Raw genomic sequence first — 14,415 nt, forward strand, 5'->3', positions numbered from 1 at the left:
ATTGTAAATGGTTTTTGCTTTTAATGACTCATGCATAGATTTCACAAGTCTAGGTTGCTTCTTTTTCTCACTTGCCTGCAAAAGCTGCTGGTTTTGTCATCTTGCAACAAAATCTGTTTAACCTTTAAATTGTGAACAGAATGGATACATTTTCTCCATGTTTGGCTTCCCGTACTTTTTTCAGATATGCTAAACTCTGCCTGCTTTGGAGAGGAGCAAAGACTCGGAGTTAATCTCATGTGAATAGTAAATGTTTCACAGACATACCGGTAACTTTCTTAAATATGAGTACTTAGCTTGAAGATAAACATAGATTAAAATGTGAGTAGCATCCCAAAAGTCATAAACTACTGATGAAATTGCATTGTTTTTCATAATTAATAGAAATAAGAAAGTAAATACTGTGAAGCAAATAAATTAAAAGACTAAACTAATATAATAGATGTGAATAGTTACATCCAAAGGAAGGAGGGCAAAAGGAAGAAATAGATGGCGAATAGCTAATGTGAAAGGAAACACAATATCAAGCTTCAAGTACTTTAGCTTGAAATTTGTAGGCAATCTTTTTTATTATAGTGGAAGGTACCATCTGAAGTGTAACTCAGTACTTTATGCAGTAGTTCTGACTATCTTTTAAATGGTTATTCAGTGCATAATGGAGATGATAATTACTAGATCGCTTCAATATGAAACGAATTTAAATGAAAAGTGATCAGAGGTATACCTCTTCTTGGATTAAATAGTGCTGCTTCCTGGACACAAAATGATCAAATACTAATGTATTGCAGTAAGTGTTTAATCATGTGAAGACCTGTGGAGATACAGACACCTTGAACTTAAATGCCTTTCCCCAGAAACACCATACAGTCTTCCCTGCCTTTTCAGAGCTGAGACCTGGCAAATGGGTTGTCATAAAGCATATCTTACCTGCTGAAAAGCTGAATTGTATGACCATATCTTTACAGTCTGGTATAAGGACTGAACCCACTGATTATTAATTAAAGCTGTTTCTGAAGTGCCGTTTGCTCCAACTTTGCTATTGTCAGCATTCCGTGTAAATGCCCTGCAGAGCATCACCACTGTTATCTTAACCATCTCTTGTTTGTGTTCAGTTTAGAAATCATGTGTTTGCAGCTGGGATAAAATCTGCAACTTCAGCCTCACATCTGTTGTGTTCTCTTCTCCAGTTTGTCTCCTGTAGCCTTTGATTAAAAGCATGTTGGTTCTGTTTCACTTGAAATAGTGTGGTAGTACTCCTCATTTCCCAAAAGTGTTTCATAGCTGTTTCTGAGTGAATGGAAAACTTATGAAACACCATATATCTAAAGTGGCTGCTGTCAGGGCTTTTTGTCTGCTAGTATCTGTAGCTTCTAAATCTGAAAAACTGAAATTTTCCTTAATTATTTTCTCTGCTTCTGGAAAATCTTGTTCTGGTGAAATGTGTGCCACTGTCCTCTTATGGGCTTGTGTGGGTTTTGAGGATGAGGAAGGCTTTGTTTTCTTCTCTGACTTGTGCAATTTTGTCTGGAATTGCTCTACAGCAAAATGACTGCTTGGCAGGCTTTAAGCACAGGCAGAGCAGAGACAGTGAATAAATTAGGTATCTAATACAGTGCAGGAGTTTTTGTTAAAACTTTCTAGTGTGTGCTTTTTCAATGGTATTTAAGTGTTGTTATTTTGAGACATTTATTTCAAATGTAATCGCATTGCTTTCTCAGAAAAAGCCATCTCATGTGAGATTGAGACAGTGAGATGGAGTGTAAGCTTAGCAGGTTTGCAGATGATGCCAATCGAGTGGTACAGTTGACAAGACAGAAGAACAGATGACAGATGCCATCCAGAGGCACCTGGACAGGCAGGAGAGGTGGGCTGAGGAGAATCTCATGAGGTTCAAAAAGGCACAGTGCAAGGTCTTGCGCCTAGGTTGGGGCGGTTCTAGATATCAGTACAGGCAGGGGGAAGGTGAAATTGAGAGTAGCCTTGCAGAAGAGGACTTGGGCATGCTTGTGACTGAGAATCTGTACATGAGCCAACAGTGTGCACTTGCAGCCCAACAGACCAATGGCATCCTGTGCAGCATCAAAAGCATGGCCAGCAGATGGAGAGAGCTGATTCTGCCTCTCTTCTCTGGTATTGATAGGACCAAGCTCAATGGTTTGAAATGAAAGAAGAGTAGATTTAGACTGGAAGGTCAGGCTTGACAAGGCTCTGAGCAACCTGATCTAGTGGAGGATGTCCCTGCTCATTGCAGGGGGGTTATACTATATGGCCTTTGGAGGTCTCTTCCAACCCAAACTGCTCTAGGATTCTGTGTCTCTAACCTGTATCTGCTAGACTGCATGAGCAGAGTTAAGAGTTGAGAGTTTGGAATTGTTTGTGTAATCAGAAGAGTGAGTGGAACCATGTACCTCAAACAGTTTTGAAGCCAGGTGAGATAAAGGTTTGTTAGAAAATACAGAAAATTTGTGATGCTTCTTCAATAGTTCAGTACCATTCAGGAAACTTTGTTTGCACTTGAGTTCTGTTTGGAGACATCCCTTTCCTCAAGGAGAAGGAAATTATCCTCCTCATAATGAGCTTGAGCTACTGTGTTTTGAGTTGGTTGCTAGGTCTCAGGCTGCAGCGCAAATGAACTGCAACATAAAATATAGGCAAACAGTTACATAATTTAATCCATGCAGTCATTTATTTTGACTAAATTTACATTTATGGATTTAAATTCAAGTGTTAGATAATTCAGGCCTTAATCCAGGTCTTGTTTTTAAAATCACAGAATTGTATCATTGCTTATTATAAGCTTCCAAGCCGTATTCTACAACGATGTTTTATTGTGCCGTTGTGGTGTTGTCAGCACTGGTTTTGAAAAGCACTCTGACAGCTCTATACTCTGTTTTCAGCCCACATGTATCTAGTTATTATTCACTCTTCCTTTTGTTGGCTTCCTTTTTATGTAAATGCAAATGTCCTAGTGTTTCAGTGTACTGGCACACGTACCTCTGGCAATGCTTGTTTTGTCAGCTTACCCTCTGTGAAGATGAGATACTGGGAACCCTTCTGTGCGCAGTCCTTCGCACCGGTTCAGTTGGCACTGCAGGAGATGTGTTGGGTGCGAGGAGGGTGTTATTCTTCATAGTCTCTTATCCTCCACTTAGGATTGGTGTGGAGAGTGTGTTTTGATGGTGTTTCTCTTCATAGAGTCAACATTTTCACCATTTGGCATCAGATTTATTTTTTTTAGGCTATGAGGATGAAGATCCCTAAATTTTTCTGTGCTTAGTAATTGCTTCTTTGCCCACAGCTGCCAGCCCTACTAGTAGCCATGTTCAGTGGTTCAGTGGCACTGTTGGCTTCAAGACATCTTTCTTGAACATGGTTCTCAAATGTGCTCATGCCTCTGGTTTTGTACAGTGGCACCATTTCTAGTGTAAGCATCTAGGGCTGCCTTTTGGTTTTCAGCTACTTTCAGTCAGCATTGGCTTGGTGGAAAGCATGTGTTGTAAAACTTTGCTGGGTAACAAGCTAGTGAGAGAATACTTAACAGCGCTAATAAGCGTTTAGTTTTTTTCTCTGGTACTTTACAGTCTCAATAAACCACATAGCAGCAGTTCTGTATTTCACTTCAATGTAAAAAACAGAACAAAGAAATGCTTCTAATGTGGTTGTGGATTACCATTCTTAATCTTGATGGAGCAAATCTTGGGCCCTCCTAGCTTTCTTTTGGTCCTTCTGTTGGTGGACTTACATGGCAGAGTATGCAGTGTGAATAAGTTATAAGACCTACACAAGCATATGTACTTTGCAACTAAAATACTGCTAAGTGTGTTAGAGCTCTGGTATGCAAATCAGCATCTGCTTGGGACAACCCTCCTAGCAAATGACTTGCCAAAGTTTCTTCTAGGTATTAGTCAGTTGTTGATTAATGTTTATTGCATGAGAGAAAAGTTACCTGGAGTTCGTATTTCACACTAGCATGAGCTCATTGATAACTTCTGTATTTTCTCTGATACATTTAGTAACTGGATATTTGCTTTTGGTTTACAGCTGCTGCAGAGGGCAAAGGGAAAAGTGGGGAAGACTTCTTTCAGAAGGTAAGAAAGGTATTTTAACTGCAGAAAACAATTGACTAGAGGAAAAATTATACTCATTGCTCAGTCATGAGATCAACTGGTTAAACTTCACATGCAGTTCCCACTGTACTGATCACACTTAAAAATGTTTTTGACACAATATTTCTGCTAACCATCAGCTGGAATGTGATGAGAAATATGTTCTTTGGTCTATGCTAATGCCTTTCATGCACAGCAACCTTGTTGTGACTGTCAAAGTATGCATTATGACAATGTGTCTTTTGCTTTTATAGTGGGGGGTTAGTCCAGAAGATATGGTGAGGTGGTTTTCAGGTTTTTGTCGATGGGTAAATGTGACAGCCTATTATCGGAAGAACTGACATGATAAAATTAAGGGTAGATATTTGGTTGAGAAATGCAAAGGCCTTTTAAGAAAGGAATGCACAATCCACAGAGTGATTCACTAAAATTTGTGGTTAGACAGAGGCATGGATGGAGTGGAAACATAGTCCTGCAGCAACTAAACTACTAAGGGAAACATGGTCAAGAGTAATGGCTTCGAAATTACTTTTGCAAAGCAACATGGTTTTTTGGGCTGGGCCATGGTTTTTCTTTTCTTTCCCCAAGAATAATGTGCAAAATATGTATGCATTATTTTTAATGAAGATTTGCATACAATATGCTAATAAAAAGGAGCTGTTTTTTTCTCTTACTATAGAGAAGATAGAAATGCCTTGAAACTCCTTTTGACTGGTTGTCAATGCAATTATTTGCTATATTTTCCACTTTCTCTTATTTGAGTGGTACTTTAAACAAAGGTCTCCTTTTAGATATGAAGGAATAGTTTATCCAGCATGTGACTGTCAGGTGGTTTGAAGGTTGGTGGGAAGGAGTGCATGTGCTGCTGAAACATTTGTTGTAGTATTTTATAGCAATATTCATATGCTGCTCTTGACTGCCAATGAGAACCACTTCTCTGAGCAAGGTTCTTGTTTCATTTCTAATGTTAGTGTCCACAGAAGAAAATGTGTCAAGAGTTCTTTTGGATTTTATCAAAACATGTTTTTTTTTCCACTTACTCCAAGAGCTTAACCACATAACATATACTTGTCTCATGGAGAGCTTCTCAGTCAACAGTAGCGCACTCATGCATCCCAGAAGGCAAATCATATCCTGGGCTGCATCAAGAGGAGTATGGCCTGCAGAGCAAGAGAGGTGATTCTACCCCTTTACTCTGCTCCTGAGAGACCCCACCTTGAATTCTGCATCCATTTCTGGTGTCCCTATCAGAAGAATGATACAGAGCTGTTGAAGCAAGTCCAGAGGAAGGCCACAAAGATAATCCATGGGCTGGAACATCTCTGCTATGAGGATAGGCTGAGGGAGCTGAGGTTGCTCAGCATAGAGAAGACAAGACTGCAGGGGGATCTTAGAGCTGCCTTCCAAAACATGAAGAGATCCTACAGGAATGCTGGAGGGACTTTTCCTAAGGCTGTCTACCAATAGGGCAAGGGAGAGTGGTTTGAGTGGGAGAGTAGGTTTAGACTGGATCTTAGGAAGAAGTTCTTCAGTAAGAGGGTGGTGAGACTCTAATAGGTTGCCCAGGGAGGTTGTGGGTGCCTCCTCCCTGGGGGTGTTCAAGACCAGATTGGATGAGGCCTTGAGCCGCTGAGTCTAGTGGAAAGGTGTCTCTGCCCATGGTGGGGAGGTTGGAGTGGATATCTCTAAGGTTCCTTGTAACTTAAGCTGTTCTGTGGTAATTACTGTATGGGCACCATGTGGATGCTGCAGTAGATTAAAGCTGCTTCACTATAACTGGCTTTCTTAGTCTCATCAACTCTAGATTACTGAAGTTTCCAAGTACCATACACATAATACTGCAACTAATAAAAACAGATGGAAGCTATCTTCCTTGCAAGTTTTCTTTGTTCAGATGATTCTTTGGACAGTTGCTCATAGCTTACTCACCCTCACTGTCTGTCCAATTTCCTTTTAATCAGGGTTAAACTTTTGTCTTTCTCATGTGAAATGAATAAGGCAGAGATTTCTGGAGGTAAAATGAAGACCCGTTTCAGGTTGTGTAGTGTGGAATAAAGTGATCTGTAGCATTAGAAACACATTGCAACCTAAGGCAGCAAGATATTTTCAGAAACTTGATATGAATTCAAAATTGTAGCAAATGCATTTTTTAGAAATATTTTGGAGATGAGACTATCTTCAGGGTGGTTTTGGCAGGCTGTTGAGTGGAACAGGGAGGGGAGGTGCATTGCTGAGGCACATCAAGACCCGAGGATGTTATTTGCCATGAAGAGTATTTACTGACAAAGTCCACCCTCAGTGTGCCTAAGTTACTGTGGAATGGAAGAGAGATGAGAGGTGAAAGCAGTTTTCATATGAATGTCGAAATGACAGAATTAGCAAGGGAATGATTCGAGAAGGTGATTCTGTATGTCAAGATATGCAGACCCAGAGAGGAGAGAGAAGGCTGGTGGGAGTGAGACAACACCGACTTCTTGAAGATGCCTCTGGAAGCAGCTGCTGGATCTTGCTGGGTGGCTGGTCAATAGGGGACATTGCTCAGTTACTTAGTTTGGCTGCAGGAGGAGCAGAAGTGACTCGTGCTCTTTGAGTAGGGTGTGAAGTCGCAGACTCCTGTTGGATTGTTGAGCTTTGTGAAATATGCTCTAGTGAATCTGCTGTGACTTTGGAGAGTTAATGTAAGGGTTTGGTGCTTAGTTGTCTTCCACTGATCTTCAAATGTGTGAACAAGCAGTATTGCTTTCTTGGATTTTCATAAACAAGCTGACTCTCAGTGGATGTAAACTACTCCTGTGGACTTTGGACTTTGAAAGTTTAATAATAACAATTTCAACGTCAAAATGCATTATTTCACTGAGCATTTCAGCAGAAGCAAGCACATGTTCTGCAATGGCTGATGGAATTACATTACAGAATAAGCCCTAGTTCTTGGCTGCAAGCAGCAAATTAATGTTTCTGCTTTGTCATGGCAGGGAAGATCAAGTCAAAGCATCTCTTCCCATGCTCCTGAATTAAAGTGAAAAGTAGATAAATGGGGTTTTTTGGTAATGTGACTTTAAAAATTCCACCCTCTTCAGCATACTTTCTTCTTATTCCTAAGTTTTTGTTCTGCTTGAAGCTGGGGGGAGGACACAGAAACATAACATAGTCTAGTGCAGATTTTTCAAAACCCTTGTGAGCTGCTAATAATTTAGTCTGAAATAACTACTGTGATAGATTTCTCTCTAGAGCTCTCCAGTCTACAGTTCAGTGTCAGGTAATCCTAAATAAACATGGATTGGCTTGCTGTTATGTTAGGTACCATTGAAGTAAAAGATTCTTGTGTATCTTACTCTATTACATTATTGTCCTAATTGATTCTCTGAGTAATACATAACATGGAGTTATAACTTGTTCTTGATCCAAAGCCCGTTTTCAGTTGATGGTGGCATTTTTCCATTGAGCTGTGTAACATCTGGTTCGTGCCTTATAAGCAAGCACGACCCTTCCCAGACAAAGTGAGGACATTATTCCAAGGAACTTTTTATTTATGTAGCACCGTACATATGCATAGCACTCTTGCATAAAATATAAGAAGGTGGTTGGTCTGTGCCCTGAAGACTTCATAATCCAAAACAGATGAGGGTTGGTCATGTGGACAGAGGGGAATGTAATGAGTCATTTCTGTTTGCTTTTATTTCTTGCCTTATCAAGATTTTTACTTTTTTTTTTTTGAGTACTTCAAGTCTTAGTGCTGGTGATAGCCTTTCATTGTGAGATTTCTCAGGGCATGAGACCATCAGCTGTATGGTGGGCAATAGTAGAAGGTTGGAGGATTAGTATGTGGCATTGCGCATGTAGAAGGTTGTGACTGGAAACAATGCACACATGTAGTTCTGGTCAAGTGCTTGACTGCAGGTTATATGTGAACTAGTCAGTTCAGCATAATTCATTGTCAGTCATGGACTTTTAGAGCATTTCTGAAGGGACCTCTTAGCTCTTCATTACCTGACTTTCAGGTTTTTGTTTGCAGAATTTGGTTTTGTGGAAAGCACAATATGCTACCCGCCAGCTCTAACTTGTGGGTGTTACTGTTTCTGAAGGGTTGAGATTATTTAGCTGTTGTGGATTGTGTTGTGTGGATTTTTGTTTGTTTGGGGATGTTTTTCTGAATCAAAGAGATGGTATTTGTAGGAATATAGTCACTTACACAGTTGCAGATACTTAGGGGTTTTAAGATCTCAGTAGATTTAGGTAAAATGTGAATTAAAATGTTTATGCTTCTCTTAACTGCAATCTCTTACTCCCCGAAGGAGGTGTAATCTTGCTTGGAAGCACAAAAATTGAAGAGGGCAGATGTTGCATGTGTCCCAGAATCGGTTTCATTAATTATTAGGATCTTAGGAGTTTAAAGGAAGGCTAGGGATTGGTCTGGGTGTATGGGGTCTTTTGTCATTGTTTTGTTTTGGGGGGGTGGGTTGTTTGTGGTTTTGTTGTTGTGTTTAGTTTGGTTTAGTTGTTTTCATTTTGGTTCCAGTCTTTGTATGTAACACTTAATCTGTGACTTTTTATCTTCTTGAGTATCCCCTTAAAAGATACTGAGGCCATTGTGGAGGTAATATTTGGCAAAACCATCCTTTAAAATCAGTTCTTTCCATATAGATATACTGGAAACAATAGTATTGAGATCAAAAAAATACAAAAATCAGTTATTTGAAGACATGAAAAATAGATCTATCAGTTTGCACCTTTAATGACCTTTCTGTTCAATTTATCTTCTGTATGCAGTAGTTATTAATAAACATATATTACCTTTTATTTGTTTAGGAGGCTTTGGCAGCGAAGGGAGTAAGGAAAGTTGCCTCAAAGCCTGTTTGTTTATTTAAGGTACCAAAAGAGCTTGTTTTGCAACATCCTGTGCTTTCCCTTCTGTGTCTGAAAAATTTGTTAGTTTTGTCTTGGGCGAGCCTTGTAACTTTGGTAAATTCTGATGTGTGAATATGTTGTTAGAGTATGTACAAATGAATGCCTCTTAAAGCATAGATAGTGTATACTGGTACAAATAAATAGAATTTTTTAAAAATAGTTGTCTCCAGTGGGTCAGGCTGAAAGTTGCTTGGGCCTCCTTTTTAATCTTTGAACGTGAAACATAGGTAGAGCTTCAAGTGGGAATGGCTTAGGGCGTTTTGAGGCACAAGAAATCTTAATCACCGAACTGAGACTAAAATGTCTCATGCTGATGATTATCCATATTCAACAGTAACTTCTGAAGGGCTTTCCGTGTGTCTTCATCCATGACTTCTCTTGAACTGCTAATTTGTAATTACAGTTTCCCTAAAGGTATGATGCCATTTCTGATGGCAACTGCTCCACTATTAATTTTTTCCGGTGCTATTTGTCTTGCTTGCGAGGATACATGGAGTTCAGGATTGTTACACGTTGTTGTCATCTTTGTCTCTATTTGAACCCCAGGAGCAGTTTTGAAGGGCAGAAACTTTCACATCTCCCGCTTCTTCTGGGTAGAAATCAGTATCTATATTAGACTAGAGTTTGGCTCATAGCCTGTAACAAAGAAATCTCATGGTCATACATTTACAGAATCTTCTTGAAGCGCCTGGTTGTGCTAGGCTGTGGTGGGAACACTGACACACGCGTCTCGTTTAGCTTCCTGGGAAGAGGAAGAGACTGCTCATGGAGGGTGGTATGGATTAAAATTGAGAGAATGTCAGTGGCTGTCAGTATGTGCCGGACCTTGTGAGCTTGAAAGGTTTGTCTCCCTTTTGGCAAAACCACACCCAGTGAAAAGAGAGAAATTGTTTAGGTTGGGTTGGTTTCTCTAAAAAGGTACATCAAGAATGCTTACTTAACTTTTTGCTTAGTTCAGCCAGAGCAAAGTGGTGGGAAGGCTCTGTTCTTGTGTTGATCGTGTCTCTTGTATAGCAATCATTCTGTTCAGGGAATGGACTAAGAAAGGGGGTTTACTTCCGCTTCAGTTTCATCTGTGTTGCTTCTGATACAATAGGGACAATCTTCAGTTTATCTGTAATACAAAGATACTCTCTAGACTTAATCCTTCAAGCGCCCAGTATGGGTAGAAGTTTGTGTTCTTGTAAGTAGCAGTTAGTTCTGAATTCTTCCCCTGGCCAGAAACAGTGGAGATTTGGGTCCTGCAACTCTCCACATCACTGCTTTGAGCTCTGTGTTCCAAGTGAATCAGAGTTTTAGTCGGTAATGAAGTTCAGTTTTATGCCACCTTATTGCAAGGTGAAACAATTTGTCACCGCAGTCTCAATTGAGATGCTTAATCTTTTTCTTTCTGAAAGTTAAGTTGCCTCTTAAAATAGAGGAAGGATTTTTGGTGATCAGAAATGCTTGTACCATTTCCCTCTGGAGAAAACAAAATAAATGGGAGAAGATTTGAGTAGGAAAATAATATAAAGCAATAATACACACTAGGTTCCTGATTTGTAGGGGGGAGAATTGCTGCTTCTGCTTTTGGACAAAGGAGTTGGCTGCATATTGGCATTTCTGATGATGTGCCTGGGGACTTCATTGTTAAGCAGTATTTATTTTTCTTGAGATAAATTTCCTCTTGTATTACTTGTAGAGATTTCATTGATGGCATGCATACAGATACATTTTAGTCACTTATTTAAAATGAAAGTATTACCTGTGACCTTTGGTATTTTCATTGAGGCTGAAACTTTCTGAACAAAGTACAAAATAAATGGTGTTTAGTGTGGAATGCATGGGTGCCTTGGGGCCACCTGCTCAGAAATAGCTCCTTGCCTTCACCTGCAGAAAGGCATCATTAGTACTGTGGAGTGGGACACACTATGCTGCCTTCTTTTTAGAGTAGTAGCTGTATAGAAACAGTGAACGCTAGTTCAGAGTTTTGTATGCAGACCATCTAATCGGCCAAAAAAGCCACACAGGGCTTGGGGTAGGAATCCCTCGCTATACCAAATGTGGGCTAGACTGCATAGTTGCACTGAGCTTTGGGCTAAGCTTTTGTCATCTCCAGTGTTTTCCAGTTTGTTACATGTCTCATGTTTCATCACCAAACCCAGTAGTCCTGGACACTGCACTATGACCATTGATGTGTCCTGACTCTGGCATCTCAAGCACTTACTCTGACCTCACTAGTCTTAGAGGCTGAATTTACAGTCAGTTCCTGAGTAACTTTGCACAATTAGGTCTTGTCTTGTTCTCTTCTCTACTTTCCCCACCTCCTCAATCCCTGTTTACTTTTTGTGCCTATTTGGAGTTGAAACAGTTGGAGCATTTGATTTCTGAAAACCAAATATATAGAATTCAGCTTCTGTGCATTTTGTGGTAGATAAAGATCTAGATTTGTCTTAAAACGAGTGTTTGTGTCTACTACCAAGCCATTTTATAGGTATTGCTGAGAATAAAACAGTACTGCATGTTAGTTTTTAACTAATTTTACTACTTGTTTAAGATTGTTCTAGGTGTAAAGGAAAGTTAACAGGCATGAAGTGAGGATGGTGCTTATCTTGTAAGAAAAATGCAATAAGACTGCTCTATTTCTCGTAGTATTTTCAGTTAACTCCTGAATTAATTAATTAATCCTGAATAATATTGTAGGTAATATTTGGAAAAACAAGTACTTAAAAATCTGTGTTAGATGATGGATGACATAAACTTCCATCATGTTTTGATCCCCTTTTTCTAAGAAACCTGGATTTGGACTGGTTCTGAGGCTAAAAAACGAATTAACAAAAAACCCCAACTTGTTACAGTTTTTGTCTTTAGATCTGACTTTATCATTCCAAATGTTGCTTTCAAAGGCTTCACAGTTACTTCACCTTAAGGTTATTCAGTCAGCACTGAGATTTTTCATTTTATCCTTTAAACATCCCTGTGAATTATCAAGCAGTTAAAATGCACCTGTAGAAGAGCAAAAAAGATACATAAGAAGGTCAGGAAACTGTTTTGCTGGGGGAAGTGAAGGTGGATATTGATGATAGAAATATTTCTACCTGCAGAGCTTAGAATATCAGCATAATGCTTGGCTTGCTTTCTCCAGGACAACTGCTTGGCTGATCTGGATCTGCAAAAAGAGCGTGTTTAGCTTTTAGGACAGTAAAGCTATCTTCCCATTCATAGTCGATGTTTGTGGGAAAACGTTTATCATGTTTTGAAAGGCCATTACAATGGTACTACTTTTTTCCTTTTTGGTTTGGGGGTTTTTTGTGTGTTTGGTTTTGTTTGGGTTTTTTTTTTTTACTTTCTCTAGTGTCTTGCATGGTAAGTTTTGTCTGTCTTCTGTAAAATTGATGGAGCAGATTTTCTTGAGGATCAGGAAAAAACTGTTTGTCAGGAAAGAGTCCCATTAAAAATGAGGATGGCTACAGTGCTGTAACAATACAATCAATCACCTTCCCTCCAGCAGCTGCATATGAGATATTCCTTGGGTGTGAGTTAGTTTGCTAAATGCATGGAGGATATTCTAATCCATAAAGAATTGCTGTTTTCCTAAGGCTGATTGCAATTCACTTTCAAGACAAGATTGCAAAACATTTGCTTACATAATTTCTGTGATCATGACCTTTATGTAAATTATTCCTCCTTCTAATCTTCCCTGTCCTTCCTTGCTCTTGTTCTACCCTCACACATTGGATTTTCTCCTCTGCAGTAAATTTTGACTGTACACAGTTACATCAGGAAACACTTGTTTCTTAGTAGTACGTGTCAGGAATGTCATTTCTGGCTCCAAGTGCTTTATAGTTCTTGTCTTATATCAGTGAGGAGAGGGATACTTATTGATGCAATGCTAAAATAGAGATTGAGGGATTTTGAACATAGATTCAATTGCCTCTGAAGCTCCAGATGGTCATGTTGCAATAATAATAAGTCTTTAGAAGTGCTCTTATACTTGCTGCTTCAAGATACGCTCATGAAATGTAAATGAAGAGTGTCTACCCTGCATTTCAAGTCCCTCCTCAGTATCTGCTTGACAGGGGACTAGATTATTTCATTTTTTTCATTTTGGGGGGAGAGGGGGGGAGAGAAGGGGAACATAACGTGAGGAATGACTCTAAAGACAACTTAGAATGTAGTTTGGGCCCTGCATTTTGTAATCTTATTTTTGTCCACACACAGAGGCAGTTTCTCAGTGAATAACAAGATCTGGAAGGACATCATTATGTTTTGCGTGCAGTGCCTTTTTTTGCTTTGATAGTTACCCTGCTGGAGAAGAAAGTCCTGCCACCACTACCCCAGAGGGAATTAGATAACTCTTAGCAAGGTTTAAGTTAGAAGAATCACTGTTTGCTTCCCTCCTCTGCTTCTCATCTACCTCTGTGTCTTTGGCTGCTTTACAGCTGATCATGATTTTTGTTTTAATGATCACCTGTAGTTATTTAACTTAATTTTGGGTTTTGACTGAGGAAGAAATTGCCAGGATACAAGACTCCTAAAGGTGTGAAGATCAGAAATAGGTAACAGCGCTGCCTATAAACAATACTATTTTAGTTAAATGTTTGTTTCAAGTGAAGAAAGGTCTATTTGGTATGTTGTTCTTCTCCCCCCCCCCCCCCCCCCCCCCCCCCCCCCCCCCCCCCCCCCCCCCCCCCCCCCCCCCCCCCCCCCCCCCCCCCCCCCCCCCCCCCCCCCGGTCCCCCACCTTTTTTTTATTTATTTACTGCATGTGAAATACTTCTTTTTGAATTCTGAAATGTTAACAGGTTTTGGGGAAGTCTTGATTGCTTTTTTTTGCATTCAGGGCACCCCGGTTTCCATGCAAAATCAGCTAAACAGAAATTACAATGTACGAAAACTCTTACTCTATTTAATGTAAAAACTCCATGAAGTGCTAAACTACAAAATTTTCAAGCTGGAACACAAGGAAGCCAAAAGCTTTTCTTCCAGCTGCCTTATAGCACAGATGATGTATTTTGTTGGTGTCTTCCAGTATCTTGCATCATCTTCTATATGTTTTCCACTGAGAATAGCGTATATATTTTGGCTACATAAATGCCAAAGGGGAGGAATGGAAAGATGTAAACAGATAATTACTTAGCATTTCTCTCATTTTGAGAAGGATGAGATTATTTACTATGGTCTTCTTACCAAATATGCCTGCTCCCTTTGGTCACTTGATCTCTCAAGCTGAGGACAGTGCTGATGAGTGTAAACCCTTTTACTTACTTTATACAAAAAGGGAAGCCTAAGCAGGGGTCCTACTTTACAAAGGTCATGAACTCTGATTCGGTCATCCCTGGACTGAATTTCCTTTAAATGTTTTGTAACAAAATTATTCATACAAATGAAACACATTATATGTGTATTGTAAAGTGAGTTCTGT

General features: G+C 39.6%; 1 protein-coding gene across 1 annotated transcript in view; it reads left to right on the plus strand.

Moving 5' to 3' along the window:
* BICC1 (BicC family RNA binding protein 1) overlaps positions 1-14,415 on the plus strand; it is a 102,580-nt gene that overhangs the window by 35,796 nt on the left and 52,369 nt on the right. Inside the window, exon 2 of the mRNA XM_054174737.1 lies at positions 4,042-4,088. Within this exon, the coding sequence (XP_054030712.1) occupies positions 4,042-4,088 (47 nt within the window). The remainder of the gene's footprint in view (positions 1-4,041; positions 4,089-14,415) is intronic.

Source organism: Dryobates pubescens, chromosome 30 (genome assembly GCF_014839835.1).
Source record: "Dryobates pubescens isolate bDryPub1 chromosome 30, bDryPub1.pri, whole genome shotgun sequence".
Lineage (NCBI taxonomy): Eukaryota > Metazoa > Chordata > Aves > Piciformes > Picidae > Dryobates > Dryobates pubescens.